The following is a 24,032-nucleotide window of genomic DNA, read 5'->3' as shown; positions in this document are numbered from 1 at the left end:
TAAAATGTTATGGCATACTGCATAATTTGGATACTGATATTGGGGAGAACTTTGAGGCCGGGAAGAAACATTTCCCATGTTCTATTCTGAATGAGTTGCTACTTCCTATTTTGCTGGCCTCGAAATATTGAGGAGTTGTACTTCATGGTGGCCGACTTCTTTCTAAACAGTTTTATCACTTTTGTATATATGTATGTAACTTTACAAAATAAGAATTTCATGACTTGCTTTCTCTAGAGAGGTAGTTCATTGTGAAGTCCTAGTCTCGATGAAAGATCTTTGCTTCAATCATTTTTTTCTGAAATGCATGATACACAGCTATAAAAATGAATTCTGACATGCTGATATAGTACAAGACCTGTATATTTGTTTCCATACTTCAATGTAAAGCCTTACATCATTATAGTTTAATTTATTACTTTGGAATAGGACAGTTATACTAGGTCTTGGGTAAATTGCACTATTGTACCGGAGCAAGCAAAGGATTTTAATTCCAAACGATCTCTTTATACACTGCTGCACCTGGGAATCAGAATGGATTTCATCCTGGTTGTATACCGAACAAAGTAAAATGGTTCAAATGTGTGCTACCTAAGAATTAAAATAATTTAGTTCAGGAAATTTGAATTGAGAAAGAATAATTTTGGATTTGAAGGGGATGTCACAGATAACACATTTTCTGAGGAGTAGTTTTATAATTGAGTTTTTAAAAGAGTAAACTAGAACCTGACTTATAAAAGACATGAAGAATCATGCTAGTAGATAAAAATAGTTAAGATAAATGAACATTGAGGGAGATGATTATATGTTTCACCTCACTTGCCTCTTTTCTGCACATCTGCCGTAAATGGCACAGCGAGTGTTCAAGGCAGTTTATATGCACTGCAGCATTCTATAGGCCTGATCGTGCATGACCTTTGTGTGTAGGTGATGATGGACATGTGTTTGCTTTCTGTAAGTTGATAGCATTTAGACGCCAATGGGATCCAGATCACAGAGAAGCAGATTCAGTTGCCTTTTGATTTTTCCCCGTTTGCTGAATATAGGAATACATACAAGAAACTATAATGACCGATACATTTAAAGACAAATTTGTATAGGGAACTATAAAATGAGTGAGGAATTTGCAAGAAAAGAAGACCCAAATATCCAAAATTGCTCTAAGGTTGGATTGTGATGCTAATCAGAAAACAGGCTAGCAAATGACTTCCTCAGGTTGCGGATGGTTTCAGCCTTTGCCTCATCTTCATTTGTGATACCTCGCTGTGAAGAGTCTGAGATGTTGAAGGTGTTTGTCAAGGATTGCGATTTGCTGAAAAAAATAAGAAAAAGGAATAAAAATCTGGTTATTTCCTTTATAAAATTTAGAAGCTTTAGGAAGTAGTGGGTTACTACTGTTGTTAGACAACAATAGTGATGCTTAAAAGTTTATACATCCTTTTGTGAGTTTTCAATATGCATAAATATGACCTAAAATGTGATCTCCACATAAATCCTAAAAACTAAATAGCATTAAACCTTTGAATCAAAAACATACTTGTCCATTGATTTATTGAAGACAATGATCTAAAGCTACATTTTTGTGTGGCAAAAGTATGTGAAATGTTGCAATGTCATGCCTTGGGCCAGCTTTGCAAGTGTTTAGACCAGGCGATTTTCATCATCGATGGAACTATGAATTTTGGATTGTATTAGCAAATTGTACAGGAAAATACGATATCTGTCTGAGGTGAAGCTCAGCAAATCAATGAGGTGATTTGCTGAGGTGAAGAGGAGCAGCAAATCAATGATCCAAAACAGAAGTTATATGACCAAAGAATGGCAAAAGCAGAAGAAACGTAATATTTTGAAATGGTCAAGTCAAAGTCCTGGCTTTAATTCTATAGAAATATTGTGGAAGTGGGCAATTCACTTGAAAAAGCCCATCAACATCCTTAAGTTGATTCTGTAATTAGGAATGGGCTAAAATTCCTTCAGGCTAATCTTCAGAAGAGATCAACAGTTATCACAAATAATTAGTTAGTTATTGCTGACCAAGGTGGGCATACCAATTCCTAAAAACAGGCTCACGTGCTTTTGCCATATATATTTAGCTTTGGATCATTTTCCTCAGTAAAAAATGAAGAATTTCAATAAGTGACTTATTTTTTTAATAGGCTTTTCTTTATCTAGGTTTAAGGCTTCTGTGGTGCTTTATGTTATATTTATTCAGTCATGACAATTCAAAAGGGTTCACAAACTTTTAACATTACCATATCATTGGGAGTTATATTAGGTTTGAATATTATTTTCAGGGTGGGCTGTGGTTAAACTGGAAAATGCTTCTCCCTATATAAGACTGCCAAAAATTAGTTTAAAGTAGTCTTCCCTTTATGTTCAGTTGTTGAGTCTCTCGTGCATGCACTTGTTTTGGTGCTGTATTCTGGAGAGACTCATAATGGCTTGACCTTGACTTTAAATTGCAAGAATTATCCGTTGTAAAAAAAATTCCCACATACTTTAAATGAGGATGCTGCTTAGAAGGTTCACTGAATCCTTGACCAGGAGCCCATCCTTGTGCTGGAGGCCGAGGTTGCTGGGCGGGAAACGTGCCTAATTTGGAAGGCTGACTTGGTGAGCTTCCTGATGATGATCTAGTTTGCTGGGGAGATCCTGGTGACTTCTGCTGCTGGGATGAGGTGGACTGAGGGCTCAGAGGTTGCTGACCCTGTGGGGACAGCCTTTGCTGGGGTGGGGCTCCTGACTGTGATCCTTGAGGCTGCCATGGGCCACCTGGAGCAAAGGAATACAGACACGGTCTGTAAAACAAGATTAGTTTTTATAAAAGGTCTGATCTTCATCAATATTATGATTCTGAATTGATACAAGTTTGTTGGAAGACTGGACAACCCCTTTTCTTGGATTATTAATCACTTATAATTATAAAACAGCTGATGAAGAGTTCTAAGAAATATGAAAACTTTCAAGGATTTTAAAATGTCTCTTGTTCCTATGAATATATTATCTCTGCATTTTTTCTCCAAAGTCAACTTTGGAAAACTTTCATAAAGGAGACTGAATATATGGCTCCCCTAGATAGCTAACTTCTTTAAAGAATCAGTACCTATGAACAGAGAAACTGCCAAAAGGTTAACTCGGGCTGATACCAATACACTAACTTAGAAAGGGTGAAAGAAGAGTGGGTCACTACTTTTCTTCTGTTTTCTGTCTAGTGGTGCCAACTCTTAACAGCCATTTTGTAAATGGCAAGTCTCTCAGGAAAACCACTTTGAGCAATCCCATTACAGTCACTTGTCACACATAACCACTGGCCCAGATGTTTATAGCAGGGGTAGGTTCTAAATTTTGTTACTACCGGTTCTGTGGGTGGGGCTTATTTTGTGGGCGTGGCTTGGTGGGGGGGTAATATGACTGAGTGGGCGTGGCCAACTTTTTTTTTTTTACTTTTAAAAGCATTTTTTCTACAACCTTAAGAGGTTGCAGAAGAAAATGCTTTTAAAAGCCTCTGACGATCCCAGCTGAGCCGCGCGATCATCAGAGGCAGTTTTTTTTTCTTTTAAAAGCATTTTTTCAGCTGAAGAGATTGTAGAAAAAATGCTTTTAAAAGTTAAAAAAAAAAAAGCCCCTGATGAGGTGGGCGGGGTAAGCGAGCGGCGACTGGGCCAGGGACCGGTTTGGGGACATGGCCAGCCAATGTTATTACCGGTTTTCCGAACTACTACAAATTTTTACTACCGGTTCTTGCGAACCGGTGCAAACCGAGAGCAACCCACCACTGGTTTATAGATCCTTGCTATAACTTAGCAAAAGATTAAAAAAAAAAACATCTTTATTGTCTCAGTTCCCTAACTTTCCCCTAATAAACTGCATTTTAAATTGTGCTCTTTAATTTTTAAAATCTGTAACTTCAATCTGTGGCCAAGCTGCGCATCTGAAACAAAAATATATTTCAACATTTCTCAAGTTTTTGTTGGCATTGCTTCTGTTTCCTTATTAAGCTTGGATGTTAAATCTAATATTTTTTCAGGATGGACTGTCTGAGTAGAAATATATATTCTTAATCTTTTTGCCTTCTCTATAAATACTGCTGTAATTTATTAAGCTTAACCCTGCCTTGTCACCATATTCCTCTCAAAAAATCAGCAGAAATCTTGACAGCCGCATTTCATTACTCATACATTTACAAAGGAAACTAGTACCTCACTCTTAAAAATTACATGGCAGAGGTAGTACCTTGAGGTGGTGGTCGGGGTTGGGAAAGCTGTCCGAGATGTGGTCCTGACATTTGTGATTTCAATGATGGAGGCTTGAAATAAAGACAGTGCAGTCAGAATATCACAAAGAGAATCAACAGAATAATATTATGTATTGCCCATAGCAATTTCAAATTAACTACTACTAAAACTCTTGAGTCTGTTTGATTTTTTTGTAACCTTAAATTGGGTAAGCATCATAGGGCAACCATTTTTCAATTAACATATCTCAAATGTCTCTAAAATACAGGATTTGGGACTCCTGTGGGATTGAAATTTGGCAAAGTTGTAGCTGTTTCAGTAGTGCTGTGCTCTGTGCTCAGTTGCAATCACATGATTGTCATTTCCAACACTGCCTGCTTTCTGTAAGGAAAGTCAGTGGGAAAGTTAGCAGGAAGTTGGAAGTAAGTCCCACTCACACTTTTTTTTTAACCTATATTAGTCTGTAGGTAAGGAAATATCTCTAGAACAATGATACCGCTACCCTCAATCAAGGAAGCACAACCTATCAGCACCAAAGCCCATTGTATTTACCGATTAGTAATTACAGAGACAATTACATTGGTAGAACTGATAGGTGCCTGGCTTTCAGAATGAAGGCGGACTTTCCGAAATGGGTTCAGACAGTACTGAGTAATCCAACAGCAAACCATGGCCTCAAAATGCCGCCTTCTGCTATCATGAGACCTATACTAGCTATGGGTCACCAAGTCAATTTAAACACTGCGTTCAAAATTTTGCTATGCCACAGGAACTCTCGTTTTCTGCGTTTTGCCGAAGCGGTTGTCATCAATCAATTGAAACCTTTGTGTGTTCAGAAACAACTAAGTCACACTATGCCTTCCGTGGGCGTAAGTTTTGTCATAGGCTGGTTTCCACATACGTCACATGTTTCACTAGCGCTCTCACTAGACCCTATGTTCTATGTTGCTTTTAACTGTGTTATTGTAAATTTGGTACTGACAAGTCAATACGAAATGCTTGCATCTACCGCTGTTCGTTTTAACTGCATTGTTTAAATGATCCAATTATCTAGTACAGTGGTGGCGAACCTGTGGCACGTGTGCCAGAGGTAGCACACAGAACCCTCTCTGTGGGCATGTGTGCTGTCGCCCCAGCTCTGTTTCAGATCTCTGCCACGCATGCCCGCCTTGCAGTTTGGGCGCACATACTTTGGCCACTCAGCGCCTAAAATACCATCACTGATCTAGTATATTATAAGCCTCTATTTATAGTTAATCCTTGGCTGCAGCTAGAATAAATGGGGAGAATATGTTGTAGATGGGCATGGAAACTATGTAACTTTAGCAAATGTGTAATACTTCTTAAACTTGTATTCCTTATCTGAGTAAAAGGAAGAATTTAGGTAGGTGCAGATTCATGCAATACAATAGGGAAAGCTGAATTGTTTTTTTGCATAGCCTTTAATAAGCCAAAATCCTATTCTAATGCTTCTTTACTTTAAAGTCAGGTTCACTTAATGAAGCCTAACTAATTCTAGTACAGTCTATCTTAAAAGCTCCTTAGGACAAACCTTGCAATCTTGAGACCTGTCTGGTGTCTTTTATAAGGATCTGAGCAACCTGCAGAACATCAGGATGGTAAGTGACATACTAGAGTGCCATAATGGCCTTTCAGGGAAATCCTACTGGAGCGTCTCTAAAGGGAAAAGTCTCCTTTATATTAATGCTATATTAATCACACTTGCATGCCTCTGGGTGGTTTACAGATAAAACAGTAAAATGATATAAAAGCTATTCTTAAAACAGTTAAAATAAGATTAAAGCAAAGTTAAAAGGAACAAAATGAAAAGGCAGCCCACCAATCTCCTCCATGGCACTCTTAGACTTCCTGGTCAGTTGGAGAACAATTGATACTGTGAATGAGTATGTTCCTAAAATAAGGACACTTATATCTGACTTGAGATTGAACACAATGCAACAATTAAGCGTCTTTCCGAGATAAGAACATTCACTATTCAACATTCAGGAGCTTTTAAATACATTTTCCTAGCCTTATTTCAGAAGCTGATTGGCTTGGTGGACTTTGACAGCTTACAATATTTGGAAGGGATGGCTAATGTGACAGCTGTCTTCAGGATTAACCACATTGAGGAATGGATTTCATACAGATATCTGTGCACATCTTCCATTTGATTTTTGCTATCTGGCCAATAAGGTAATAAGTATGCCTTGTATCACCTGTTTATTTGGATAAGAGATGAAATTAGTATTTCCAACTATTTGTATTGCTGCTTTGTGCATAGTATTTTCATGTGCCTCTTTAAAGATAAACCTTGAATTTTTAAAGATAAACCTCGATGGAGAGAAAGGAAATTTACACACGCAAATCTACAGTATTCTGCACTTGTTGAATGAATAGCACTGCATGTCCCTTACACATTTGTCTATGCTGCTGTAAAAACAACTTTAATGAATTTTCAAGTCCCTTTCCCCTCTGTCCAGCTTTTCAGATTGTATCCTCAACTACTGTGTTATATAAAAAGTACAGAATTACATATCTTGTCTATAATGTAGTTAGGGAGTCTAGAAAAAAGAGCATAGTATTCAGAGTAAGATTTTTTTTTATTAAGAAAGTTTTGAAAAGAATATATTTCAATGTCATTTGAAAACCAGGCACCTGGTTAGATTGATTTCTCTGAAAGTTGCCTCCTGTTCTTACCCAAGGCCTCAGAGGTGAAGGAGAAGATCCCACAGTCGTTAAAGTCTGTGTCATCCTAGAGACCACCATATCAGCTATAAGCTGCCTATCTTCCTCCACGTGCTCTCCTATCAGAGGCATTGAGCTGTCCATCACCTGTTGAAACAAGGAAAACATTCTTTTCAATCTGGTTATGTTTCCTAGTGCAGCAGAAAAGCTCAGACACTGCAAAACACATGTTCAAGAACATTGTGGCTTTGCTTCCTGCTCCCTTGTGTATCAGTTTTCTATACAAGTCAGAAGCTTTTTAAAAATGTGATGCTGTTTCAATGACATCACTCATATTTGTTAAGTTAAAACACAATCAACTTTTCCCAACACAGGAAAGAATCAAAGCTCTCCATATTTCACAAGGATGGGATTGCAACTGATCTAACTATTGTGCGAATTGCTGAAAGAAAATTTTAGGTTTTCCTTAACAAATTTAACAGTTTCAGTCTTGGCTGAAAATCTTCCCTATTCTTTGCTCCTTTATATATAATATGCTAAGCCATAGTTTGCCTGATGATAGTTTACTTACTTGGATGGATTTGTGCAGTTTGTGCAGTTTTTAAAAGAAGCACTACATTTTAGTATAAGGTGTGAAGTCGGCCAAAATACTTTCATTTACTACATTTATATGGCTAACCATCTAATATAAATTACTCAAGGCAGACAACAAAATAAAAACACAACCAATAATTAAAAACATAAATAACACTGCATAAAGTAGCATAAATGCTGAGAACCATAACATTACATAATAAATATAACCAAGAAGCAGGCTCACCCATGCTGTCAGGGCCCAGATTTGACAGCAATACCAAGTTTTTAATGCTATGCAAATTTGCAGGGTGGAAAAAATTGATTACAATATAAGATGAGCAAGAATGACATGGAACTCTTCACAAACCAATAAAGATTGGTTTCTTCTCTCTTTAGTTACATTTTTTATCTACAGTTTTAGATTTTATGTGAAAAATATTTTCTCTGAAATTATATCTATATGCTTATTCTGACCACAAGATGGTGCCCTCATATCTCCCAAGTCTTTGTAGTTCTATTCAATAAAATAGCAATTGGGATGTTCTCCATCAGAGTGATAATAGTCAACTTACTCTCTTTTTGACTCCATATGTAGTCAGAAGATCTTCCATGAAAAAGAAAACACCAATAGGCTTAGAAGTTGCAAAAGTTTTCAAAACTACAAAAATTGTATTCACCTCCTCCTGATGTCTAATATTGTGACCAAGAATGTACCAAAACGGTGAAAGGAAAGGACACCAGTTCATGACTTGGAAAGCAACCCTGCCAATCATGAGGGTCTGCAATAATGTGAAAATGTTGAAATGTGACACCACAACACAAATTCTGTCTTTTCTACTTGTATCCCAATGTGGCACATAAATATGTATATTGTGTAGTTTGTGTCCCAACATTGCAACCCAAATGTTGTCTTATGCCACCTTCCCCACCCGTGGGTATCATGTTTCCAATTCTAAAGTAGTAAATAACCAAAGCTGTAGGAAACTGGTTAAACTGTTATGTTTATGTATCAGTTATCGTAGTACAAAAGATGGGGTGGACCTTATAAAATCAAGAAATTAGAAATTAGCTCATAATTTCTAGAAAACTGTCTTCTAGTGGGCCCAGGTGAGTAATGCTATGAGCATGAGATGTTCATCAGTTTTTCTATCTATCTTAAATAATTGTCAATTTTTATTTATACTTTCAAGTCAGTGTTGACTCCTGATGACTGCCTGAATTATTCCCTGCATTTTCTTAGCAAGGTTTTTTTTTTTTACTTTAATTTATATGCCACCCTTCTCCGGAGACTCAGGGCGGCTTACAATGCGTTAAGCAATAGCCTTCATACTTTTGTATATTTATACAAAGTCAGTTTATTGCCCCCACAATCTGGGTCCTCATTTCACCTACCTTTGAAAGGATGGAAGGCTGAGTCAACCTTGAGCCTGGTGAGATTTGAACTTGCAGTAATTGCAAGCAGCAGATGTTAATAACAGTGCTTTAGTCCACTGTACTACAGGCTCTTCCAGAAGTGGAAGGCTTTTCAGAAGTGGTTTACCATTGCCTTCTTCCTAGGGCTGAGAGACTGGCTGGCTCAAGGTCATCCGACTGGCTTTGTGCCCAAGGCCTTAACTACTACAAATTGACTGTTAGTTGTATATTGCTTTCCATTAAAAAAATCTCAAAAACAATTACAGTTGAAATGCAACAGTAAAAAGAAAATACAGTATAAAAATAGGAAGTAAAATAAAATTAAAACAAGTAGAAGCAGCAATAGAAACTTAAAAATCACAAGTGTTATCACACCATTAAAGTATATTGGAAAATAAAGCTTTCTGCATTAAACAAGAAGCAATTATTTAAAATTAATTTATAGTCTAAGAGTGGACACAAAGTGACCTTCTAATGCTGAGATAAACACAAGAAACTCAGTGCAAAACTGTTTTTCCTTGTTTCTGGAAACAAGACATTAATGTAGCAGCTGAGAAGAAAACAGGTTGACCCAGCTATGCAGTTCTGATCTTTACCCTGTACAAGGTTTGTGGCTGTCTCCATTACACTTGTTTTTTCCTGATAAAACTATCTCAGAGAAAGGAGGGATATGGTCAAAGAGAGAAATCTACATGGAAAGCCCCTTTTCTTCTACTACTTCCCTAATTCCATGAAATCTGTAGGCTAAACATTCCTGTTTCCATGAGTTTCATGAGTCAGGAAATTTGGATTATCAAAAGAACTCATTAAAAACATCACATGAGCTTGTCCAGTAGCATAAGGTTAACTAGACATTTACATCAAGCAGTAGGGCTAAATACAAAGAACAATGAAATGATTATATTTTGAAGTGGAGGAACTGACAATTGATTAATTATACAATCTGCTACAGTCTGCTACTGTATAAGTAGCTAATCTAAAAGATGAACATTTTCTCAACCTGGTTATCTGCTAAGGACATCTGATTGGGTTTAACTCATCTTCAGAAAGATGCTAAAAAAGGCTGTTCCAGAAATTTCCATATACCATATCACACAAATGAACAGCCTTTGGACATTAACATCTGCCCTTTGCCTGTTTGCTGTTTGGCAGCATGCTATCCTAATGGTACATTATTTTTAATGAGTATTCCCATATATTTATATCGTTTGGCTTTTAGGTTTGGGAGCCACCTAGAGGTGCACAACTATGGCAGTATATAAGCAATAGGAAATAAATATCCATACATGAATGCTTTCAAAATAACATGTCAGTATGCACAATTGTACAGTATGCACAATTTTAGAAGGGGATGGATGCATATTTCAGAAAGATTTATTTTATTGATTTGATTGCTCTTGTGATTTATATCTAATTGTACACCTCCCTTATTGTACTTGTGATTTAAAAGATTTTAAAAAAAGGATCAGCTGCTTTTGGAAGCATGTCAATAGGAATATTCATTCTATAGGGTTTCGTTCTACAGCATTTGCTGCAACTCTGCAGTCATCCTATAGGGTTTGCTGCAATTCTCTTTTATTAAAGATAATTCATGTTTGGATCTGGGTTGTGATTCTTTCTTACCTTCCTATGTAATTCTCATTGCAGTGCTTAAAATGGGTGGGCTAAGTAAGTGGTTGTGACTTCCAGTATCTGAATTTCCCATTAATATATATATAGAATTAATTCTATAGGCCAGTGATGGTGAAACTTTTCTGCATTCAGTGCTCATTATCCAGATTTGGGTTATCTTCCAAACATAAATTTCCTTACTATCTGCTTGTATGATTGGCTAGGCACTGCTCTTTCCAACAGTACCTTTTAGGCGTAGATATTGTATTTCTGCAGAAAGCCCCAAGGTAGGATCCTGAGACATATCTATAGTGTGCAATTCAGGAGCAGGGACAGACTAGATGGAAAATTACGTAAGGGAGTAGAACTGCATCTTTATGTGGTCTAGATGGAGAAATAAAATTGTGCTTTGTATTAAAATTTGGATTTGTTCAACTGGGAAAACAATGAGTGATTTAACTTTTCTTAGTTTTCTATTTTTACTGGAAAGATTTCACTATATCACAAATGAAATCACTATTAACAGAAATATTGATCAACTTTTAAAGAACAGCCCTTCTTACTTTGCTTTCCCTTTATTTTTTAATGTATGTTCTCTCCTTAGAGATGGGGGATGGAATAACCACAGTTTATGGTTTGGGAGGCAGTTATCTTCAATGCCTGCAATGATGATGGTAAATAGACAACCTGTATCGTACATGAAGGTAGGACCAGAAATGAAATGCTTTTCAGACAGAGGATTCTTATGTCTAGCAATTAAAAAACCCACCATATACCTATTCTACCTTTTTCTTCTAAATCAATACCTGTTTTGATTAAAAAAAAATAGCTGAAATGGCTGTGAAAAAAGATGGGAGAATTAGAAATGCAGAATATTGTTTAGATCTCTTGTAAAATTATAGAACGAAACAGAGCAGCTGTACAATAAAAGCCTAATCTGTTAATATCCTGTGCTGCTTTCCAGTTTCCTAGATTGTGCTTTTAAATGCTTTGTATCAATAATACTCCTAGGATTTCTAAAGTCTAACTTGGGATAATCAGAAGAAAAGTCATTTGATTTTGGCCTGAAGCCACCTATAATGTATATATTCCACCTCCATATGAAGGTTTTGGCGAGTACAATTTTGTGTTAACTATTAAAAGTGACCCACATGACAGTTGCTCTAGCTTGACTTACAGGAAGAGAAGAAATAGAAAAAGCAGAGATTCCGCCCACCCCCTTCCTGGCAGCACACTTGTGTCACATAACCTTTGACCTGTCACTGATTCCTGCAGGACATTTATGCAGCAGAAGAATGTGCTGGTCCTGGAGGGCTCATGTGGTTCTCATCAGCTTCCCAAGGCTCAGTGGGTGGGAATGCTCTCCCACATGCAGCTATTTGGATATGTCAGTGGCCCTGAATGTTGCAGTAGGCAGGCTCTATTCACCTCCCTGCGTTGGTGGAGTTTACAGCAGGGCAGACACTAAGTCTCCATTCCAGCATCCTCATATGGTAACCAAGGACATTTGCTCATTTTTCTCTCCAGTTGCCCTGATTATCTTCTCCCCCCTCCCTTGAGCAGGTTTTTCATTTCAGCTTTGATGATTTTCAAATATCCATCCCTCTCCATGGTCTGACCCTCTCCACTCCGACAAATAAGTTTCTCTCAGCATGGCCAGCTTTACTTCAAAAAACTTCAGGCTTTTTGTTTAGAGCTAGAGTGTCCCTGATAAAGAGGGACAGAAGGATTTATTATTCACGCCACCCACAAGCTCCTTGGGGAGTTTCCTTATTTTGTTTTAGCTGGAATCTCAAAAAAGCTTTGACTCTTGATTCAAGGCTTCATTTTGGGGTTTGGCCAAACAGAGAACTGCAGTAATACATATTAGAACCTCCTGAAGAAATATTAAAATCAGCATCTGAAGAAAGCTAACTCAATGAGGTAAGCTGGTGCCTTACAGGTGTTTGGAGTTCAGCTATCATTTTCAATTATCTTGACCAATGGTGAGGGATTGCGGGGATTATAACAAAACATCTGGAAAACACCATGCACCTGCTAAGTTTTTGTTTAAAAGACACAGGAGCAGGAAAGATCCCTTTTTCTGGTCTCATGGACGCCAACAAGGTCATTGGTTTTCTTATCTTTAGACTCCGCCAGCCTTTGATTAGCATTGTTCCATTTCTCTCTGCTTTAAACTTTTTCTTTTCTTATATCACCACTTTGATGTGCATAATCTACTCTTTCCTTCCTCTGAGTTGGCTGGCTTCCCAAGTCTAATGAAAACAGCACAAAGTTCAGTCTACACATCCCATTGTGGTGCAGTCTATAAAAGCTGGGTGATGAAAAGAGACAGGAGCCCTCTCTATCACAGGGCATTCAACTTTGTTCTGCCTCTTTCTCTCTCTCCGTTAGATCATGTACTTGTCATCTACACCAATGAAGCAAGTGGAAAAGGAAGTTGAGTTAGGTCATGAATCCTGAACATTGTTATTGAACTGCTAGGTTTATTTTTTTTTTTCAAGTTAATATGAGGTTTTGTTTCCCTGCCCTTTATTATTTCCATTCATAGCATTCACCTTGTTTCAAAGTGCATCCTAGGAGGAAAAGCCCTATTCCTTGTGATTTAAAGCTACAAAAGGTGCTTGAAAGGGCCTGGCAGACTGAAATGGAAAAGTGCTTCCTAATTATTTTAACATAGATGTATAAACCTGAGAATAGCTAATACCATACTATTCTGAAGCCAAATGCTCTGTCTTCTATTAAATCAGTTAAATGAATCAGTTCTAAGATGGAATAGGTGAAAAAGATATGTAGGCAAAGTGCTGAAATAACTGCATATGTGTCTGGATGGGTTGCTGTGCTTTATTAATTTTGTATGGCATACATTTGTCAGGGAGCTCTACAATGCTATGTTACAGAGTATCTTGACAGCCTAATTGCTGGTTTGTTCAGTTTTGCGTTTGTGTACTTATCCATGGGAGGTAAACTAGCTTGTACCAGCTGGCTAGAAGCATTTGGGTTGGTGATTTCTTCCAGGGCCTCTTCCACCAATCTCACCTTGCATCCAAGCAAGTCCAGCATTGGCCCCCATTCTCTTCACACAACTAGCCTTTCCCACTGGAGTGGTACCCATTTATCTACTTGCAATAATGCTTTAGAACTGCTGGATGGGCAAGACAGGATGGGTTGCCATGTTGAATCTCTTTGTTTAAATGGTACTTAAATTCTATTCATTCAGCTCTCCTCACCTCAATGATATAATCTTTGCCATCCTTGCTGTGAACAGCTTTGACTGCACAGATGTCAAGGCCGCCAAACATCTCTGCAACAGAATCTGCCCAGAGTCGGTATCTGCCAAAAGAGATTATTATTTATTTAAAGTGTGATTTAAAAAAAATATCAAACAAGCTTCTTATTTAGGGATGGCAATATTCTTAACTTTTCAAAAATGGATATTGTTTTACAATGGTTTTATGCTAATAATACAGATGTTTTTTTAAATTAAAATATTTCTGATTATATCCATATTTGCGATGAAAATATTAATATATTGTATAGGTTCTGCATTTTACATTCAACTCTCAACAGTACAGGAACAAGAATGCAATAAATACACTCCAAGTTATCATTTGGTAGAATAGCATTGAAAGTGTTACAAAAGATATTAAATGCCCTATGAATCTATATACCTGCAAAGATCAAAATCTTTAATTAGTAATGGCTTTTTCTGTGGCACTCAATGGAAGTAAACATTGGACTTTGAAAATGCAAGATAGAAAGAGTATTGACATGTTTTAATTTTGATGTTAGAGAAAATTCAACATCAAAACTGGAGAATATCATGAATAGCCAAGAAAAAAAAATATGGATCTTAACAAAAAATTATCATACAAATGTCCACAAATATCATACTTTGGACCCATTGTACAAAGACCTAGCTCTATTGAGAAGTTATAAAGCTGAGTAAATGGAAGAAAGACAAAAACTCAATTGCTGTGGTGATAGGTGAACTGTTGGAAGATTTGAAGAACCAGGTTGAGAAGAGGTCATTCTGAAGATAATCTATGTATGTGGTGACTAAGAATTAACATCAAATTAATAACACATAATCAAATAGAATAACCATGTCCTCAGGAACTTGGTGGGAAAAGAAAGAGAATTATAAGAATTAAGAGCTGTGGTGGTGCAGTGGTTAGAATGTAATACTGCAGACTACTTCTGCTGACTGCCGGCTGCCAGCAATTTGGCAGTTCGACTCTCACCAGCTCAAGGTTGACACAGCCTTCCATCCTTCCGAGTCAGTAAAATGAGAACCCAGATTGTTTGGGGGCAATATGCTGACTCTGTAAACTGCTTAGAGAGGGCTGTAAAGCACTGTGAAGCAGTATATAAGTCTAAGTGCTACATTTCTTGAGAAAGCTGGACAAAGAATGACTTCTGTCCTTAGTTTAATACTGAGTATTTTGACTAGATGGTGTCCTATTTTGTGTCTTAATAGGTATGTTAATTCTTACCACTATATCAAGCAACACCAAATGTTCAATGAGCTGTTTTCTCTAATAAAGAAAAAAGTCCTCAGTGTTGGGATGCCTAATTCTTCCTGGGTTTTTATGGGTTTTCTTTTTTGTAAAAAAGTATGACTAGCCCATGCAGCTCTTTCCATTCATACCGTATTTTTCGGAGTATAAAATGCACCTTTTTCCCCCCTAAAAGGGGGTGAAAATTTAGGTGCGTCTTATATACCGAATGTAGCCCCGCCCATCCACTGGCCCCCACTCTTTGGCCTCTGCCTCGCAGCAGTTACCTCCTTGCAAGCAAACAGCAAAAAAAAAAAAAAAAAAAAAAAAAACCAGCTCCTTTCAGCTTCAGCACAGCCTAATTAGCACAAGTTGATTGGATCGGCCTCCCGACTCTCAGCTGATTTGCTCTCAGCTGTTTTGCGCAGGGCTCTGCTGCTTGCTGCAAAGAGGTAAATTGCTGGAGCAGATTTTTTTTTCCCCTTGTGCTAATCAAGCTATGCTGAAAACGAAAATGAAAGTAAAGCAGGCTGTTTGCTGTTTGCTGCAACGAGGCAAAATTGCTCAGAGGTAGAGGGAAATTTCTTTTTCTTCTTTTCCTCACCAAAAAGATAGGTGCGTCTTATACTCCAGTGTGTCTTATACTCTGAAAAATACGGTAATCCTTTTAAAACAGAATATGAAAAGAATAGAGGCCTAGTAGGCAGAAAAAGAGCTTCTAGTAAGTACCACTTCTGCTTTAGATGATAAGAAAGAAGAAAATTCTCTAGAAGCGCATGGTCTCATAACAGTTGTCTAAATGAAACAAGCAAAAGGAATTTTTAATTGAATGTTTCTATTCTCTTGAACATGCATCAAATTTCAAAAATTCCAAACATTTGTGGAGAAGATTACAAACCCAGGCTGGATAAAGAACATGGAATGTAATTCCTCATGTATCCAGACCATATGACAAAGGGGACTTTCCTTTCTTTTGTAAGACGATTGTAGCAAGGATCAGGACTGCAGATATCTGAAGATGATCCATCACGATAGGAATCTTCCTGACTATTATGTTCTTTAATGGACATAAAGTTTAAAGTGGCCCCATGTTTTGACATGCTGTCAGTGAGAATAACGTCTCATTTCCACCCATGGTTGCTTGTTCTCCTTATGTCAATCACTGCCCAAAGTGAAAAGGATCATAGAGGCAAATGACTTTAATTCCTTGTTGCCCACATTGGACAATTAGATGACAGTGATTAAAAGAGCAGTGATAACACTTGGGTATCATTGGTTGTGGAACTCTCTCTTCCTAGCCCCTAAAAACTTTGTTGATTGTAACCATAAGCAAAATGCTTTTGCTCTGCTGGATGATAGCACCTAGGCAACGTTAGCTTAATTAATGCTAATTCATTCTAATTCTAATTACACTTAATTAGAATTGGGTGAGAGTCCACAATTCCTGAATTGTAAGCAAGACTGGAAAATAATAATAATAAAAGATCCAGAATACACTGGAAAACTATTTCTGTATCATTTCCAAGAAAAGCACATGGACATGTCTGTCAAAGCAGGGTCAAAGATGATCCCCATTTCATTTGATTTCAGTGCAATTTAATTACTATGCTGCTGCCAACTGTTTTTATTCCTTTGCTTTCTTTATTTTGCATTCTATTGCAGTTTGTTATGTTGCCTTTAGCTTTTATGTCTAAGTTGTCAGTCACTTATAGAAGTGACACGAACATATTGCTTTGGAAAGCTGCATATGAGCTTTCTGAAGCCATGTCAAAATATCTAGTACATGGAAAGCCTATAAAACAAAAAAGGTATTCTGTATTTCATCCTTTCTGTATTTAGGGGTATTTCCTTATTTTCATCTTTTATAAGGGTTTAAAAGGGATCTATATAGTCTGCTGCTTTCCTGAATCTAAGCCGAATAGATGTAAATCAGGATAAGATTTGTAGTCTTAGGTATTTTTATTATTTATTTATTTGTAAAATTTATTATCTCAGGGTAACTTTGGGCAGCTATACAAAGCTAAAAAGGCATAAATAAAATACAATGAAGAGCCAAATATTGCAGCCCAATTAAAAGATAGAATGGAGGGGAAGTGGGGTCTTTATTAATTGATCAACCACTTCCACTGTGATGCTTCTTCATTGGAGCCCCAAGCTTACTGGCAAAGTCAGGTCTTTAGGCTCTTATGGAAGGTCAGGAGGGTTGGACCTCACTTGGGGAGAAAGATGTTCGGAAGGGCAGGTGCAATGGCAGATAACACTCTTCTTCTGGACCCTGCCAGCTGGAATACTTGGACTGATAGGAGGACCTATATCAGACCTCCACAGCTGGCATGAAGTTGGAATTCTGGTAGATACTTATGCAGATATTTCTGCATAAGTAGCAGCACTTGCTAAATACATTGTCTGTATTTTATAGTCAATTAAAGTAAAAAAACAAAACACACCACTTCTTATTAGGGCCAGCCCTACCTATTAAGCCTAATGAAGTAGATAACTTAGATAGCTTACCTTGTGAATCATTAAAAGGGAGCAAAGAGTTATTTGATTGTAAAAATGCAAAGAATCTGATGGCAAATGAACGGCATTATCCAAAGCTGCATACTCACTCACTCTGACCAAACAATGGATAGGAGAAATATTTGTGGTACTTCTTTTTTTTCTTAAATGTTCTTTTCTTTCACCCAATTCGGTGGGAGAAAAATTAGTTATATTAACTCTAAATACAAGTTATAAAAACTTTGGGTGTAGTTTCCCCCCCCTCATCCTGGGGGCTTTTCAGAAGTTTGAAAAAACTTGAGATACTGCAGACCATGTTTCTGTTCTGAAATACCTTGGGAATGCCCTCATATGGTGGAAATCTGTCTCTAATGGAGAAATGGCTCATACTGATTTCTGACTGACATCATCCTAACAGTGTTGTCTTTGTAGTCACCACTGCACTTCTAGAGTGAGGTGACAAAGCATTAGGGAAAGGCAGAAACAATGGGGACAAAGGTGAAAATCTGAATACCTTTCTTGAAGAGAAAGTCTAAAATTAGAATAAATTATCATTGGTGAGCTAATTCTTTCCCACACTGGGTTTGTGTGAGGAGAAGGGTACTAGGAATGTGCTGTTGACATTGCGGATTAACCTCATGAATCAAACAGGTTGCCCATGCTAATTCACAAGGAACTTCATGGAAATCTAGGGCTGGAGGAAAGGGACAAAGTGGCTCCTCATGAAAGAATGAACACGAAGATGTTGGAAAGACAGCACACAACTTTTTAGGGTAAGTGTAGATAGGAAATAATTCAACAGTCTCAAACAAGCTTCGAATGCAATAGTAGTTGGGCATAATAAGCCCATCCTGAATACTTCAGTGCAACCTAAAAGAAAGTCGCATGGTCATGAAGTGCTGAATAGCAATCTGTTCAAATAGTTTTTTTTAAAAAAACAAAAGAGATGTTCAAATTGTTCCATAATCTATTCCACCACAAAATTTGGGGGAGGTGGAGAACAAGAGAATGCTAACTGAATTCATTCAGCCCAAAAGAGAAAGACTCCAGCACCTCTCCACCAGTAACCAGCACCCAGATCAGCATAGATTAACTCAGGGGTGAAATCCAGCAGGTTCTGACAGGTTCTGGAGAACTGGTAGCGGAAATTTTGAACAGTTCGGAGAACTGGCAAATACCACCTCTGGCTGGTCCCAAAGTGGGGTGGGAATGGAGATTTTGCAGTATCCTTTCCCCAGAGTGGAGTGGGAATGGAGATTTTGCAGTATCCTTCCCTTGCCACGCACACCAAGCTACACTACACCATGCCCACCAAGCCACAGAACCGGTAAAAAAAATCAGTAAAAATTTTTTGGATTTTACCACTGGATTAACTCCAAGGTTAACTTCAGACCAACAATCAAGTAAGCAATACCCCAATGAAGAAACTGCCAAAGAGCCATCAGTAAACAGCCCAACCAAAGAATCTCTAAGACTACCCCCAGCCACACTGACAAGCAAGACACCAGAATATAAACTGACAGCAAACAGCACTCCTTATTAGCACTGATGATGATACCTAGTTAGGGTAATGAAACGTTTACAAGAAAACAAGCAAGCTCAGAGAACACCAAGGACCCCTCATTTCAACCCTGAGCTACAAATATTCTCCTTTATTGAATTCATTCTGGCTAGCATCAGTCCTGCCTAGGATCTGTAGGAAGCAAAACATTCAAATTGATTTATGCCAGGATTCTTTGTAGGATTTGTTTAACATTCAGGTACAGAGCTAACATTGCATCATAAGGGGTCAATAAAAGGCTGATCAATCACTTTTGCATTCATATGTGGGTTACCAAGATTTAGTTGAGCACAGAGAGATTCATGTGTCTCACATATTTCATAAAGGAGTATTTAAAAGTATATTAATATAACACATTTCAAAAACTATTACACATTTCAAGTTAATTAGGATTATATATCATATTTTACAGACTTGCATTTGAACGTGTACGGAAGACATTGCCTTAGGTTGGCCTGTTGCATTCAATGTTATATACACTGTTAGGCAAGTATACACACAGAGGTCTTCTAAACCTATTTTAAGACAGTCAAGTTTAGCCTAGGACCTTCTGTGTGCAAATAGGTGCTCCGTTATTTTGCCATAATGTGTAATAAAATACACAACAGCAATGTAGTAAACTCACATAACAACCTGATTGTAAATTGAATAGTTCTGTGCAGAAAATGTTGGTATAGGAAACCTGCCTTGACTGGAAATGGAAAAGCTCAGGCATATTACTATCAAAGAGCCTTGATAGTACAGGGGTTTAGTGCACCCTGTTATTAACACAGCTGCCTGCAATTTCTGCTGGTTCGAATCTCTCCAAGGCTCAAGGTTGACTCAGCCTTCCATCCTTTCTAAGGTAGGTGAAATGAGGACCCAGTTTATGGGGGCAATAAGCTGACTTTGTATAAATATACAAAAGGATGAAGGCTATTGCTTAACGCATTGTAAGCCGCCCTGAGTCTCCGGAGAAGGGCGGCATATAAATCAAATTAAAAAAAAAAATATTCTCCTTTCAGCCTGCCTCTCACTCTGCCTTCTTGGCATGACAGTCTAGGACAGGAGTCTCCAACCTTGGCAACTTTAAGCCTGGCGGACTTCAACTCCCAGAATACCCCAGCCAGCTTTGCTGGGAGTTGAAGTCCGCCAGGCTTAAAGTTGCCAAGGTTGGAGACCTCTGATCTAGGATGAATCGGAGATATCACCCCACTGTGCTCTCTTGCTCCAGAGAAAGAAAGCAACACTAGAGTTAAATGAGGAGGAGAAGCAGAAAGCAGCAGGTGCCATGTTTTAATGTTCAAGAATGCAAATTGGGTTTCTGCACTCCTGCTGGCTGTTTGAGATAATAACTTAATGCAGTTTTAAGCCTATCCGATGAACCCCAAAGGTTGTATGTTAGTAATAGTAGCTCTTTCTATTTATTACCTCTCAGTCATGGCGATCTGTTCCAACATGGCAGAACCTGTGTTTGCTTTCCAGTTTCCAGAGATTGATGTCCTCCTGGGAAAAACAAACAAGCCATATGAGCACAATCAATGCTCCCAAACATTGTAATTCCTCTCCAAACTGAACAAAGGAGGGAAGAAATGAGGGAAGCAGGACAGACGGAGTTGGCACAAAATCCTTTCAGAGCCCTGCTGTCTTCGAAGCTTTTAACTGTTGCTGATGATTCAGTCAATGCGTAACACCACCCATAAGCTGGAAATGGCCCTCTAAATGCTGGCAACCTCCCACATAGTTACATCTTCATCCAAATCCTTGTTGGGTGTTCTTATATCAGCCTTATGAACTCTTTTGCAGGGTACGCCAGGCATTGTACAGTAGAAATGTCTGTGAAAAGGCTGTGGAATAATTAACCTTGCCCACTGTAGTGTAGAATTTAAACTGCTCATGAAGCTCTATGCCAGAAAAGCCAAGCAAAAGCTTCCCACAGAAATCAGTGAGCTTTAGAATTGGTCTTAAAAAAAAGGGAGATGATAGGATAAAAAGCTAAACCAGTGGCTTTCATTGAGGTCTACTTCCTATTGTGATAGAAATACAGCTATCTCTTCTGACGGAGATTGAATGGCACTAAAAACCACCCACTGGCTTTCTCCTACTGATTCCTGAAGTGGTATTAAAGGACTCAAGTCTTTTTTTCTTGTAACTGGTTATTAATGCCTGTGCTTGCTGGTAGTGCCGCTGGCAGACTTGATCTTCTGAAATTACATTTAGAGTGTAGCATCCAAAAAATTGCCCAACTGCCATGATCAGATACTGTAACTATAAATGTCAGCTTTCACAGGCTCTTGATGTGCATCATCAGAAGGGTACGAGAACACAGTTGTCTGCTGAAAAGTAGAACATTCTGAAACTAATATTCAGAATTTTAATTGCAGTATCAGTCACAGTACCAGCTTTGAGCACATCACTTGTTACAAATATTTTTTTCCACATGCTGGAAAAGAACTAGCTATAAAATACATTTAATGACATTTTGAATGATGCTTGGGTAAGACCAACACAATGTGGTTTAATTCTTACAGCAAAGGCTAAGCAAAATATATGGAGAAGTTCCTTCAAATACATGACAATATACAGGAAACTGAATATTGACAGGCTAAGGAAGTGCTGATCTTTCTGGACTTTTAAAAAATCATTTCAGATCAAGAGCTGAATCTACATTACAATTTTGGCTGATGTCTCCTCCTTGTGCAGTCTTAACTTTTGTAAGTTAGCATCTCTTCTGCCCTCAGAAAAGATGGCATCACTTAAATTGAAATTTAGATCATTACATGATGTCTATATACATTTTATATCACACACAGAAATCACAATTTACTAAGATGCATGCTCTCTTGGCTTCAAGGAGAGGTTAAATACAACATTGGCAAAGAGATATATTCCTGATGATATCAGAATGGGAAGCATAATCAATAGTGGTAAAATTAGCAGCGTATATTCACAACTGAAGTTTGACTAAATTCAAGCGAAATAGTTTCCATGCATATTATATATTACATAGCAAGGCAAATGTAAATATTAGAGTACACTTTAAGGGGAAAATAATTAATTAAAGAATTGAAGTTAGAAATACATAAAAATTTGAATTGTATAAATATTGAATATCAGTCAGGATACAAATGGGAAGTTGGAAACTAAATATTTACTCAATAATGCTTTTAGCAGATTTCCTCCCCACTCTTTTTTCCCCTCTCTTTTCTATTGGGTAATTTATCTTTAAATAATAAATAGTGGAGATATTGGCATTCAACTCAGATATTTAAAAAGAAACTTATATTTCTTTTCCTTTTTGTCAAAAACAACTCAGTACATTTTGCTTTTTATCCATTATCAACAATATACTGAGCACCAACTGCACAATTTTGCAATCTCTCTGTCCAACTACCAATTCAATGTTTGCTCTAATTTTTTCTTTTTTGTCTTTTCGGTTTTTTAAAAATATTAATAAAAGATAAAAATGCATTTTTTCAAAGAAATAAAAATGTGTACCTTTTTACTTCATTTCTGTCACTTAGCCACTTATGCTGATATTGGTAAATCATGTAAAATAGTTTCATTCTCCTTCCTTCCTTCCTTCCTTCCTTCCTTCCTTCCTTCCTTCCTTCCTTCCTTCCTTCCTTCCCTCTCCCTCTCTCTTTTTCTTGTACTTGTCAAATGAATTTTCAAAAATTTTCTGATATGCTACTGATGACAAAATGTCTTACATTCTACTTGACAAATGTTTTTTGTAACACAATACATTTCAGAAAATATTATATTGTGAACAATTGAACAAACAATAGCATTTGGGAGTATGTTCTAAGAATGATATAATTGTAACACAGATTAGTTGTGGTTAAATGGGTTGTGAATTTTGCTTTTCCTGTTATTTTTGAGTTCCTAGTCTTAATTATTAGTCACTACCAATACAAAAGAGGCTGCAATTCTAGAGTTGCATCTCTCACATCTGGAGAACACCAAATCCACTGTTGGTTGCCTAATCCTTCTTTTAATAGACCTTCCAACATGTCTTTTTTATTCTATGTGCTGCTGAACAGCAAAGCAACCGCAACATGTGTGCATTTCTTTAACTTGTGATTCAGAATCCTGTTAAGACAATATGTTTGGCAGCTGCCTAAAGCCTCACCAGAAGGGAATGCATTATATCAAAGTTATTATTTCTCTTTTCATTTAACATACATTATTTTTCTTGGCTAGCCTTTAAAACAAGAGAAGAATGCAATATCTAGAATGTAATGTGCGTTTAGAATTCTAACATTTCTTTGGTTACTACTTTTGTTTTCAATTGAAAACAAAATCTCTTCAACATAGTCTCTTCAACATAGTCACAATATCGGTAAAAAAAGACTCACATGTAAGCTTTGTAATTGTTGCCAATTTTCTGGATTCGGATGTCGTATTTGGAGTCAACAAAAGTCTCTGTCGTGACATACGTTTTGGCCATGGCTACCACACTTACAATGTCTTGGAAATCATGCTGGTTCTCAATTTTCACCTATGATTCATAAAGAGCCAAAACAGAAAAATGAAAAATAGTGCAGTCAGTCAGGGATTACTAGGAATTACTGTCATTTTGCTGGGTGAAATGCCCTGGGGAGGGAATACATTTAAAAAAACCTGAGGGATAGGAGTTGTAAGACATTTCTGTGCACAATGCTCAGTCCTTTCAGAGAAACAGAATCTTAGCCTTGTCCATTCCTCAATTCCTCCAAAGCAATTTGAAATAAACATATTAATTATCTTCATTCCTATCAATCTGAGAATGCTAAAAGCACATAGAGGAGCAGAATAGGAAGACAAATGGCAACTCAATTATTGCAATACATGTTTGCTATTTTTCCATGATTGTGATTTGTTCTAGATACCACCCCATATCAAAGCTGCTGCAAGTCTTGAAGCAATGCCCCTCTTCCAATCCCTGTCATCATTCCACAGAAAAAGGAAATGAAATACATTATTGTT

The 24,032-nt window shown here is 37.4% G+C and overlaps 1 protein-coding gene across 2 annotated transcripts in view; it reads right to left on the bottom strand.

Annotated features, from left to right (window-relative positions):
- Window positions 1–1,164: 1,164 nt before the first annotated feature.
- SYN3 (synapsin III) overlaps window positions 1,165–24,032 on the bottom strand; it is a 177,191-nt gene continuing 154,323 nt past the window's right edge. Inside the window, exons 7-13 of one of the 2 annotated variants that reach the window (XM_070948007.1) lie at window positions 23,423–23,565; window positions 20,493–20,567; window positions 13,754–13,856; window positions 6,894–7,070; window positions 4,234–4,306; window positions 2,499–2,772; window positions 1,165–1,312 (exon numbers count right to left, since the gene is read on the bottom strand). In XM_070948007.1, coding sequence (XP_070804108.1) covers window positions 1,180–1,312; window positions 2,499–2,772; window positions 4,234–4,306; window positions 6,894–7,070; window positions 13,754–13,856; window positions 20,493–20,567; window positions 23,423–23,565 — 978 coding nt within the window. In that variant the 3' untranslated portion in view covers window positions 1,165–1,179. The remainder of the gene's footprint in view (window positions 1,313–2,498; window positions 2,773–4,233; window positions 4,307–6,893; window positions 7,071–13,753; window positions 13,857–20,492; window positions 20,568–23,422; window positions 23,566–24,032) is intronic. The other variant, XM_070948008.1, reaches the window with a different exon arrangement.

The sequence above is a fragment of the Pituophis catenifer genome, unplaced genomic scaffold (assembly GCF_029215685.1).
Source record: "Pituophis catenifer annectens isolate HBS135680 unplaced genomic scaffold, rPitCat1.0.hap2 SCAF_7, whole genome shotgun sequence".
Classification (NCBI taxonomy): Eukaryota; Metazoa; Chordata; class Lepidosauria; order Squamata; family Colubridae; genus Pituophis; species Pituophis catenifer.
This window is presented reverse-complemented; position numbering and strand designations above follow the sequence as displayed.